This window comes from Nannospalax galili, unplaced genomic scaffold (genome assembly GCF_000622305.1).
Source record: "Nannospalax galili isolate Female #2095 unplaced genomic scaffold, S.galili_v1.0 scaffold127, whole genome shotgun sequence".
In the NCBI taxonomy this organism is placed as follows: domain Eukaryota; kingdom Metazoa; phylum Chordata; class Mammalia; order Rodentia; family Spalacidae; genus Nannospalax; species Nannospalax galili.
Window position 1 is genome coordinate 719,348 of NW_008360326.1, and position 13,144 is coordinate 732,491.

General features: G+C 38.5%; 1 protein-coding gene across 3 annotated transcripts in view; it reads right to left on the reverse strand.

Annotated features, from left to right (window-relative positions):
• The window catches only part of Bard1 (BRCA1 associated RING domain 1), a 75,305-nt gene that overhangs the window by 32,855 nt on the left and 29,306 nt on the right, over positions 1-13,144 (reverse strand). For 2 of the 3 annotated variants that reach the window (XM_029560014.1, XM_017796249.2), the window contains 2 exons: positions 7,373-7,453; positions 5,856-6,028 (listed from right to left, as the gene is read on the reverse strand). In XM_029560014.1, the coding sequence (XP_029415874.1) occupies positions 5,856-6,028; positions 7,373-7,453 (254 nt within the window). The remainder of the gene's footprint in view (positions 1-5,855; positions 6,029-7,372; positions 7,454-13,144) is intronic. The other variant, XM_029560012.1, reaches the window with a different exon arrangement.

Consider the following 13,144-nt stretch of genomic DNA (forward strand, 5'->3'; position numbering starts at 1 on the left):
AATAACACAAAATATAGTCTTGTAAAAAAAAAAGTACATTCATTGCTGCACAGGATGTTGAGAATAAAAAAGGTTGAAGGATTAGTCCTAAACAAGACATTTATATCACTCCTTTAAGGATTAAGGAACACTGATGAACAGAATGTGGGAAGAGGAGCTCAAAGATATGGAAAGGGCTACAAAATGCCACCTTTAAGTACAACATGGTCATGGCACACAAGAACTCACAGAAGCTGGGCCTCCTGGCCTTGGGCCTGAACACTGGGCCAGCCCAATAGTCAACTCTGGAGGGAAATGGCTCACAGAGCCTAACCATTTACTGATGAACTACTGGCAACTAAAGGATTCTGGGAGGGGAGAAGGATAGCATTCAGTTGTGCACCCACTGGGAGCCCACCAGGCTCCAGTGGATAGTTCCAAATGCACAGTCATACAGACAGACAGCCTAGGCCCTGGTTAAACTCTGTAGAACAAAACACAAAAAAGTCATAAATACAGGAAGATTTGTAAGGAAGGGGGCTGGCAGGGGTGGGAAGGACATAAGAGAGGGGAGCAGGGAAGAATGCATCATATACATGTATGAAATCATCAGAGAACAGAATTAAAAGAATAATACAACCAGAAGGAAGCTTCCACAGGACAAAAACATTAGTGACTACTTAAACTATACAAAAAAAGATGCTTTTAAAGAACAAAACAAGGGCCAACAAGATGGTAAAGCCATCTGCCACCAAGTATGCACTGAATTTGACCCCCAGGATCCACATTCTACTCCTAAAGTTGTCTTCTCACCTCTACACATGCATGCATACACACACACACATGCACGCACACAGAGCAAAAATAATACATAAAAAAAACAAAGCAAGGAAATTATATCATTAATTGTGGAAGCTTCAACAATTTAAGAAATAAAAATTTAGGATGGGTGCAGGCCTTCGATTCCAGCAGGGAGAAGCAGGTGGATCTCTATGAACCTGGTCTATGTAGCAAGTTTTGGGCCAGCTAGGGCTATAGGGAGGCCCTATCTCAGAAAAACCAAACCAAAAAAAAAAAAAAAGGAAATTCACATATTCATACATGATAATTAATCCCTTAATATAAGAAACTAACTAGACAGAAAAGCTGTTAAAATCAGCAGTTTCCATGCACACACAGATGTACATACTCAAATATATATGAGAAATAATAAATTACGTTTATTAACAAAGCATCTAATTCACTAGGGCATCAAAAAAGTTAAATACCTAGAATCATCTCAATAATAATGTGTGCATCTGTATGAACACACATACAGAATAGATTAAGAACTTTCTAGGGTACATATAGGAGTAGGCTTGAAGAAATGAGGAACATGCCATCCATTCAAGCGAAAAATTAATCTTGCCAACTCACCACAATTTGTGTTTCTACTTAAAACCTGACAAAGTCACTCACTCTTAATCTTGAAGAATATATTAATAAACACAGGTGATGTCTGTGCCCTCTCCTCGGTTGCTACTCTCATCATCTCTGCATGGGATTATTAGACTCACCTCACCTAACTCCCTGCCCATAGTGGGGGAGCAAGTTCTCAATTTACAGCGCTACTCTTCAGCATACTTGACCTGTCACTGTCGCTGCTCACCTTCTGTTGCCTCTCCTCACATCATCTATCCACTTTCATTCCAGTCTTATTAACATAAGGTCCTAGAATGAATGAACACTCTGCCAGGCCTTATAGTACCTAAGCAGCCATTTGCCGGTCTTTCTGAGATCCATCCCCCATTCTCTCTTATCAATCCACCAGCTGCAGTGCTTCTCTCTCAGAATGCCCTTTGCAACTTCCTCTAGAATAACTTGTAATCCCTACTTTAAATTTTCATAGAGGCTTGGGACTGTGCTAAGAAGCCATATGCATAACACTGTTCTATGTCAATGGCTTCACTCTCCATTCACTCCTATCATGACTGCCAGCAGCAGCCAGCTAGAACTGGACAGTTGGAGCAGTGATGAAGAAAATGAGAAAGCCTAATGGACAAGGAAGACACTTAAGTGACTTCAACCCTGAAGCATTAAGAAGACAGTCTAAAAGTCTAGAACTACAGAGAGTCCTTTATAAATTCAGAATAAGCAAAAGAACCTTGACTCTCCAATCGAGGTGGCAAGTCTTTAAGAAAGGCAGAGTAAAATGACTTTTGGCCCTTCTAGGTCTTACTCTTCTAAAAATGGGAACAGTCTAGATGTGGTTATTTAGAAAAGAGTTGAAGACCACATGAGATATAATCCAGGTGTGCATGGTGGCACACGCCCATAATCCCAGCATTTGGGAGGCTGAAGCAGGAAGGTAAGGAATTCAAGGTCAGGTTCCACATCAGACCTGTCTCAAAACAATAAAAATGGGACTGAAAAAATGGCTCAGTGGGTGAAGTGCCTATCATGCAAGGGTGAGGACTGGAGTTCAGATCCCCAGAACCCATATAAAAGCTGGGTGGGTATGGTGGCCTGCCTGTAATTCAGGGCTTGGAAGGTAGAAACAGGATCCCCAGAGCAAGATGGCTAGTGAGATTAGGCAAATTAGAGAACTCTGGTGAGAGAGCCTTTCTCAATATAGAAGATGGAGAACCATCAAAGACACTCAGGGTCAATCTCAGGCCTCCATATCTAAATACACAACATACACACACAAAAAGCAAAGCAAAAGAAAAACAAAAAATAAACCAAAACAAACAACAAAAACTCTACACGAGATTCAACAAGCAGAGAAAGAAAAAGGAGGCATGTTTGTCAACACAAGTACCAGGTCTAAAACAAACAGCTTGAAAGGAACAGAACAGTAAGGACCCCACACAGATTCTGTCCTGGAAGTCCTCTCTTCCCAGATTTCCTTAAGAAACAGAGGAAGGGCTGGGACTCTATGTAGCTCGGTAGTAGAGACCTTGACTAGTATGCACATAGTCTTAGGTTCAATCCACAGGGCTTGGAAAAAAAAAAAACAAAAAGCCCCACAATTTCGGGCTGGGAAATCTAGGAGGTCAGTGCTAGTCTCAGAAGACAAGGAACACTGGCAAACGGAGAAAGAGAGACCTGGAAAGTACCAAGACTACAGGAAGTATTTTGGAAAGCTACAATCCCACAAAAGGCTACATACTATGCTTGCCAACTGAGCAAAAGATTAAGGATTCTGCCCAGAGTACATGATGCTCCCTAACTGCCAGCAGGAACCAGCCCTGCATCCACTGTAAAGGTCCAGTTAAGGGAAACTTGGTTTCAGACACTGTCACACAGCAAAGCTTGTAGCAGAAGAAGGTGATTCCCATTTTCATCTCATGTTTTATGGAGAGGAAAAATATCCTTTTATTCATTTAAACACTGATTCTCGCTACATATAAACATGGGTTCAGATTACGTTAACTTGGTAGAGACTGGGAGGGCGGACATGGTCTCTGGTCCACGAGGTCTCTGGTCCACGAGCACACAATCTATTGAGAAGATAAGAAACTCTAAACTCTATGACAGGGATAAGCACCATATACAGACATCAGCACTAAGAAAGGCAAAAGGAAATGAAACCTAAAATGACATCAAAGATTAAGCAACTGGTTATCATACTACAGACCAAACCAAAGCACTACAAAGGCCAGGAGGTAGCACAGCCTTTTGCTTTAAGAAAATAAAATTTAAAAAGGCTAGTACAAAAGCACTCAAAGAGAAGGAGGCAGAGGACTACGGAAAGACTGAGAGGACTGGAGAAGTCACTAGAACCAAACCATGTAAGGCCTAACCAACCATATTACAGAGGCTGAAGCTAGCTGCAAAATCATTCCGAGAAAGCCACAGCAGTAAAGATAATTTGGTCAGATTTATACATTTTTTAACATGACTATGATGTTTAATTCAATCGTTCTACCCAATTATACAGTACAGGGGATTAAAAGCATTTTGAAAAGTCAACAGGAAACTGATAAACAAATGAACTTCTATTACAAAATAAAACACACACATATACACACACAAAATGGGTATTTCACCATAACCAATAGTCTGTGAACAAGAAAAACATTTAGTTAACAGCGACCATACTTAATAGCTGAGTATCATACTATACCTGAGTATTAAATTTACACCTTCATCTACCCCATTATTCTTTATCCAACCTTAATTTCAACCTCTTGTCAAACAAACCTTCCTCCCCAAATGTCCTCTGTAACCACACATGTCCAACACAGGAATCACTAGACATATAAGGATACTTAAATTAATTAAAATTTTAAGATTCAGTTTCTAAGTGGTGACAGCTGAATTTCAGGTGTTTAGTAGCTTCAGGTGGCTACCGGCCCTGAAGGCCAGTCACTGATACAAACACTTCTCTGGATGAAGAAAGGTCTACCAGACAGTACTGAGTTATACCTAAGGCTGTCACTCTGCTAGGTTGGGCTATTTATTATCAAGCAGCACCTGACCTGTCTGAGAAAGCACCTGTGAAGGCTGGCTCATTCCCTGCCTCCTGCCCACTCCTTGTATATTAATAAGTCCTCACGGTACAGTGAAGAATCAGGGTGTACAAACCACAAGACAGGCTCTGTGTTGTGGCTCATTAATCCTCACTATGCTCTCAAGAAATAGAAAAGCAGCAGGCAGCACCATGTTTTATAGGTGAGGACACCAAAGCACAGAAATTAACCTGCCTGAGGCTATAAAGTCAATAATGGAGTCACAAATAAAAGCTGGATTCCCTAACACCCTGACCAGAGCTCCATTCATTAAAGTAGTCACTACTGATTTAAGAACCCTAGGATGGAAACTATTCCATTTCACCTGACCCAAGCAACCATTTGCGTTTTCAAATGGCTTACTACACCCAAAGAGGGCCATAACTGTAAGGTCCTCACACATTAGAGGTTCTATTAGGTTCATGTATACAAATACACACATATACTAAGGAAAATAAAAAATGGGAGATTTATATATAAAAAATTATTTCCCCCAAGTTTGACCCCAACTATCTTACAACATCTCATAGGAAATAGAGAAGACACACCAACCAAAAGCACCAACATATGGTATATTCTTATATTAGTAATCAGTTTTTCAATCATGTTAAATGGGTACCTATTTCTAAAAATTACAACTTCAAAGGTCTGCATTTTTTATTCTTATATGCCTCATAACAAGAGGAAGGCTTTTATTTTGCTCTTTTAGAACCTACAAAAGCAGTGGGGGCCCAGAGAGGCAATGCTTGCATTTTTGTTTCAACTACCTAATTAACTGAAAAGAGTGAAACAATATAGAGACATGAGCCAAGTTACAGATTAAAGATATAAAATCTACATACGGCATTTGCTTGTGATCCTCTTGACAATAGCAATTTAAAATGCATCCACCAGCATTTGCTAATGCTCCTCTGTGCCCTGACACTGCAAAACAATTTACTCAGTCTTATTTGAATAATGTGAAAAATCTAGAAAATAATTCAGTTGCACTTGCCCAATATCTGAATTCTTATATACTTTAACTTCTGCTGTACAAAATATGCAGAAAGGGCATAACAGAATATTTAAAGTAATTCTAAAGAATTAGGTAGCATAAAAATAATTAAAACTCTGATTCGTATTAATTAAGTCTGACTCAATCTACAGAATATAAACCCTAAATGAATTTGTCTGTAAAGTCAAAGTTTCTAAAATGAATCTGAAATTGTTTCTAAAGAGAACAAATCTCCTCCAAATAGGTACGTCTTAAGGAAGACAGCATGAACATGGTTCTAACTATGCACCCTGATGGTCACGTCTCACTTTAGCTGTGGAAGCTGAGAGAGAAAAACGCCAGTTTGGGTGGTAGCACCTTTCTTCTGTACATGTCAGATGACTACTCACACGGCATTCCTGGAAGCGCCATAGGAGAGCAACAGCTTCACTATGTCCACATGCCCATTCTTGGCCGCATCATGAAGAGGGGAGTCATTCTGATAGCCAGTAGTGTTCACCAAAGCATTGTGCTGGAGCAGCAATTCCACTATCTTCAGGTGCCCATGGCTACAGGCTTCATGCTAATTAAGTCATTTTTAAAGGTAGGAAATAGAAAGTGGGATGGGAAGAGAAAAGGACATTAATAAACATGCTTTAGAAAAATCAAAGGGAACTTCAGACACTAAATTTACGTAACTACTTACATAACGACTCTGACCTTTGGTTGTTGACTGAGTAAAAGCCATTAACAGTAATCTTTGTGGTAAGATACATGATGATCAAAATCATGGGCAAAAATAGCCCTTGAAGGTCACATGCAACTACAGCTCCCAAGTTGTTCTACAATAATTTTTAAACATTAAGGAAAAAAAAAATCTTAGTATTTAACAACCAGACGACACATAAACTCTGAAGCTCTCCAAGGCTGCACAGAATTCAGTGCATCACTTCATACACTAACGATACACCAGCACAGACACATAACAGCCCAACAAAGCTAATCTCCCGGGAGCATTTATAAGCCAAGTTCTCTATGCTGAAGCCAGAGACTACTGGACAGCTGGCGTCAGTGACAACACAGGTAACCATGAGTGGTTTTTAAAAGAGCTTACTGAACCAACGACAGTAACGACAGAACTCCTAACAATGGTAGGAGGGACGGTCTAGGAGGAAAGTAAGCTAAGAAAGACAGTCAACCTTCCTTTGAAAAAGCTGGCTAGCCTATGGATTCCAAACAATAAATACTATGTATAATCCAGACCAAGTCTCCTTGGGTTAAGATTTTGGCAAGAAGTCATTTTATATAACTTTAATGCATTTTTGCATCTGCCAAATGAGTCTCGGTTTCTGTGTTCCACTTCTAGTTTACAAGATAAAGGCACCCATCTCCTTGTGCTTCCTGTCTTAATTAGCCCAGGTAGAAATTGTTTGCAAGTGTGTTTCCCATTCTTTTTCCAGGGTACTCTTCACATTGCAATGATAATAATGATCAACAAAGACTTCAAAATTTTAAAGATATTCAAAGCTTTCTATTGCCATGACCTCTATTTGACCGATCAGGCTGCACGGTGCCAAAATCAAACTGGTTCTAGTGGCATGCGATGCTGCAGTTGGAGCATGATGTTCACTGAGCAGCTACCTGCACAAGGCTGAATTCAACAATGCAGTGAAACTGGACTCCTATATCCAAAAGCACTCAAAAGGTAGCCAATTACTTTCCTGTCACACTGAAAAGCTAGATGAAAAATAACTATTTTTTCACACTTGGTAAAAACATAAATTCTTCAGATGAAGAAGAGTTTATGTGGCAGAGGATGATATATGGACAACCACATAACTATAAACTAGAGCCATACGCATAAGAGAATGAGAACAGAAAACAAACAGATCTACAGCACTGCAAAAATATACAAACAGAAAACTACCAACGGTGTCCATCCAGCATGGTCTTTAACGTTGGGGTCGTTTCCACTTTGCAAGAGGTAGTCAACAGAAGGTATATCGCCCTGGTAGAGTAACAAAAAAATTAAAAGGACATTAAAATGTATCATGAATGAAATCAAAATAGCACAGATTTGTTTTGTCTTAAAGACTGCATTCTTCAAATCAAACAAATCTTTTCCTTACACCTTGACTACTGCTCACAAGCCAAGAAATATTATCTATAGTTCTAAAATGTCAAGTTATTTTGTCTGGACTTGAATATTCACCACAAAAACCTTTATTAATAATCTATATTCAAAATTCAAGATCCAAAATAAAGACCCTGAGACAAAGATCATCCTAAAATTCAAGTCACCATTTCATTTGTGAAAACGTCTTTTCGGGCATACATGAGAATGATTTCTGGGCATTAAAATAAACAACTGTTTAAAAATCTCCAAAAACGTTTCTTTACTGGCAGTGACTCTACTTATCCTGTCACTAATTTAGCTTAGTCACTTTATTTTCTCTTTATTTGCTCCAAAGGTATCTTCATGGCAGACGCAGCAGTTCTGTTTAAAACGGCAGGAAAGGGATTAAGAGAAACATTCACAACCACCCACAAAATGAGCATTTAATTTTTATCCTCTGCCTCCATACCAAACCACTACCCACTGCCAATTAGCTCAACTACAGGAGATGCAGCTTTCATTAATTCTATGATATCCCTCACAAAGTTTTTAATAACTCCCTTGTGTTCCTAATGCAACAATCTAGAAATCCATGCAGTAAGTTTCAACACTGGTTCATCGATATAGTGAGGGCCAAAAGGAAGAGAGAGAAATAAGAACTGTCACTTCACTGGGGCAAAGACTGTTTTCAAAAGAGATGGACAAGATGTCGAGAGTAACTGAATTAAGATGAAGCAAAACTAACAGTCCACAATATTAATTCTACCTTCAAGTTATTACTATACTTTCAATCATTCAATGACATGAAAATTAAAGTCTCCTTCCAATTTAAAGCTTTCTGTGCCCGATGTGACCATATCCAACTAAATCCTAATATAGGTGAATGAACCTTATAGGCTCCTTTGAAGGAAGAAATGTTTGGAAACAGGATTCCCTTTAATGAAAGTGAACCCTGGAGTTGAGGCTGGGAATTCATCTCCTGCGGTCTCTATCAGGCCTCTGCACGCTAGGCATGTTTTCTACCACTTACTTATACCCCAACCTTCCTTTCTGTTCTTTTCTCAGAAACACACTCGCCAATCTGCTTAACACTTTGGTCTCTTTATCACATACTTAATAAGCACAGAAGGATCTGGCATCTATCTGCCACATTTGAGAACATATTTCATTAAGAATTGGTCACCCTTTAAAAAAAAAAAAAACAAATTTCTAGCTATAAAAGACATTTCCCCTTTTAGAAACAAAGTAAAGCTTTAGAACAAAAGGATAGCATTTATGTTGTGAGTTGAAGGCAGTATTTTCTGAAAACTATTACCAGTCACAGCAAGTTAACTAAAATCAGTTCTTTTAGGATAACAAGAAAGAGACAGGATCTATTCATGAAGCAAAGCAAAGCAAAATAATAGAACAGACTACCTGAAAAAGGCTGAGCAAATAAAACTTCCATATGACAAGAAGTATATAAACATGCTGTGTTCAAATAGTTCTGTGAACTACTTCTTTAAGGAAGAATGGAATCTCCCAATTCCAGCCCAATACTCTTTTATTTATTTTTAACTGAAACATAAAACAGTGCATATTAATGAGGTGCCTTTGGACTTTTTAGTAAGCATAATACTGAAATCACAGTAAACGTATCTATCTCCTCAAGCATTTATCATTTCTTCGTGGTCAAAACATTCAGCATCCGTTCTTCCAGCTTTTGGACACACAGTGCACTGCCATTATTACAGTCACCCTGCTGTGTAACACTCAGTAGAGCATCTTGCTCCTCTCCAACTATAACAGCCCAATCGTGTTTCTGAAATAAATTTCTATCTCCACTGGTTAATAATGTATAAGTCAGTTAAGTCCCTGGCTATATTAGTATTTGCGTTTTATTTCTCAGTGTACTGCCTTTTATAAATTTTGCTTTTTAAAAACTTGTGTCTGAGATATGGTTTCACACAGCCCAGGCAATCCTTAAACTCCTATGTAGTCAAGGATGATCTTGAACTTCTGATCCTCCTGCCTCTATCTCCTGCATGCTGACAATTTAGGCACTAGTGCCACCACATCAGGTTTTATGTGATGCTGATCTAAGCCTAGGTAAGCACTCATATCAACTGAGCTACATCTTTAGACCCTAGAAACTTTCTTTCTACTTTCATATTTTGGGCTACTTCTCATATTTTAAGCTACTTTTTATGATGATAGCTTAAATTTTTTCTAAAGAAAAAATTCATATGCATATATATTCAAATGTTCCTAAATTAACTAAACAACTTTAAATGTTTAATAGCCTAAAAAGAAAGTATTAAATTTGTTTCAAATTGACAGCCCCACAGAATGAACAGTCAATATGGCTACACTACCAAAAGCAAGTGACAAATTCAATGCACTCCCTATCACAACACCAATGGCTTTCTTCACAGAAATAGAAATTCTGAAATTCACATGTAAACACAAAAGACCCTGTAGAGCCAAATGAACAATGCTGGAGGCACAGAGCCACGGAACAAAACCTGACACTAGCAAAAAAAAAAACAAAAAAAACCTGACACACGTACAGAAAACTCCCGTATGGTACTGACACAGAAACAGACACAGATCAGTGGGGCAGAATAGAGGACCTGGATGAAAACCCACCACACAGCTACAGCCACCTGAATTCTGACAAGGATGTCAAAAACCCTGGCTAAGGACAGCCTCTTCAATAAACAGTGCTGATGTTCAAGAATATAAAACAATGAAACCAGATCCCTATCTCTCACCCTAATTCTATGGTACTGACACAGAAACAGACACAGATCAGTGGGGCAGAATAGAGGACCTGGATGAAAACCCACCACACAGCTACAGCCACCTGAATTCTGACAAGGATGTCAAAAACCCTGGCTAAGGACAGCCTCTTCAATAAACAGTGCTGATGTTCAAGAATATAAAACAATGAAACCAGATCCCTATCTCTCACCCTAATTCTATTCAAAATAGATCAAAGGTCCCAAGACTTCAAACTCTGAAACTGTTAAAGGAAAACAACAGGGGAACACTTCAAGTTACAGGGAGAGGCAAGAACTTTCTTAAAAAGAAATCAGGAAATGAGCCAAGAATTGACCAATGGAATCACACAAAATTAAAAAACTTCTGTGAAGCAAACGAAACAAGTGAAGAGATGGTCTATAGATGGGGAAAAAAAATCTTTGCTAACATCTGACAGGGGATTAATATCTATAATATATAAAGAACTGAAAAAAAAATGACAAGAAGAACAACAAAAATCAAACCCAATCAAGAAATGGGCTGATGAAATAAAGTTATCAAAAGATAAATTACAGGGCCTAGAAAGATAGTTCAACTGTTAGGAGCATTTCCTCCTCTTATAGAGAACCCATGTTTTGTTCCGAACACCCATATCAGGCAGTTCATAAACACCTTCCAGGGGATCCAGTGCCTCCTTCTGGCCTACACACACACACACACACACACACACACACACACACACACACACACACCAGTCAATCTTAATGAAGGATGAAATTCAAATGGACAATAAGCATGAAGAATATTCAACGTTAGTTGTTGAGGAAATGCAAATTAAAACTACACTGAAATGCTACCTTACCCGAGTCCTAAACTAAATAGTAAGCACTAATGAGGATGCAGAGAAAGGCGAACCCCTATATACTGCTGGTGGGAATGTACGCTAGTCCAGCCATTGTGCTTAATGAAGGATGAAATTCAAATGGACAATAAGCATGAAGAATATTCAACGTTAGTTGTTGAGGAAATGCAAATTAAAACTACACTGAAATGCTACCTTACCCGAGTCCTAAACTAAATAGTAAGCACTAATGAGGATGCAGAGAAAGGCGAACCCCTATATACTGCTGGTGGGAATGTACGCTAGTCCAGCCATTGTGGAAATTTGTATGGAGGTTCATCAAAAAACTAAAAGTAGGACTGGCAAGCAAGCTCAGCAAGTAAAGGCAGTTGCTGCCATTCCTTCCAACCTGACTTCAATCCTTGGGACCCATAGGTAGAAGGAGAGAGCCAACTCCCAAAAGCTGTTGTCTGCCCTCTGACCACTACGCATGTCATGTGTGTGCCCACTGACCCACCCACCCACTCAAATAAATATAAAAAACAAAGAAAAAGCCTAAAAGCAGACCAACCATATATCCTAGCTATACCATTCATTCCTGGTAGTAACCAAAGAACTGTAAGTCAATATACTACAGAGATATTGCTACAATGATGTTTACTGCAGTACTATTCACAATTAGCTAAATTATGGAATTAACCAAGATGTCTGTCAAAAGAGGACTGGAAAAATAAAATGCACGTATGCACAATGGAATTGTATTCAGTCATAAAGATGAATGAAATCATGTCATTTGCAGAAAAATAGATGCAACTGGAGATTATCACATGAAGTAAGACAGCCTCAGAAAAACAAATGCCACATGTTTTCTCTCGTTTGTGGATCCTAGATTTTTATAACTTGAAATAAATATATAAAATCATGTATGGAAGTAGAAGCAGAACTGCCTAGAGGACGAATGGGGAGTAGGAAGAGGATGAACAGGGGAGGCAAAGGGAGCACAGGGAAATGGTCAAAGTATGTTATATACTTGTATAAAATGTTATTATGAAACTCAATACTGTATACAGTGAATACAGGCAATAAAAAATGCTTGCCCTAGTTAGAATTAAAAACATTTACCCCAAATCTCTAAGGACACAAATTCCATACTTCATGTAGAAGTTAACATATACTTAGTAACTTATGTTCTAATTCAAGTTAGTCCTAAATGAATTCAGGAACATCTACCAAGATACAAATTTGAATTCTTTTGAAAATGCCCTGAATACTACAAAAAGGAATTACCAGAACCACACACGCACACTAGCTTCAACAAGAAAGCATCTACAAAAGTATTCACAACAAGAAAGCATCTACGAAAGTGTACACACACACACACACACACTCACGGAGACACACACATACACATGGCCCAAAAATTCTCCCATTTTAATGCTTTGTAGTAGTAACAGAAATATACTTAAGAAGTCCAGGAAACCCTGTAAACACAGTGTGAACAGAAGTCCAATCAGAGCTGCGGGCAATTTTAGAGAACATGAGCAGAGTCCTGGTCTGCTGCTACCCTCCTTTCACGTCCCTTCCGCCCTTCTCAAAGGCAAGCCTTCACCAACATTCCACCCTTGAAACATACAGCTGATTAGCAAACTCCTTCCTTTTAGAGCCAATCTCCTTGCTCCTCCCTAATATTTAAAAGTGTGTCTTTTGATCTTTCTACTTTATGTAAATCTAATGTCATGCACATAAATAAAATTATGATAATTAGATAGGGTCCACAGTAAGTGAATAAGCCTGCACCAATATGAAGTTTCCAGGAAACAAATGAACTTTTGCTTCTCACTGCTTTAAATTACTGTCTTCTCTAGCCATTTTTTTTTTAGCAAAAGCACTCACTCTTACTCTTTACAACTTAAAAGAATAATAGAGATTTCCTTAAACTACTGCAAAAAAAAAAAAATCATCTAAGAGAAGTATTTATGAATACTTAGGAGAAATTTTAA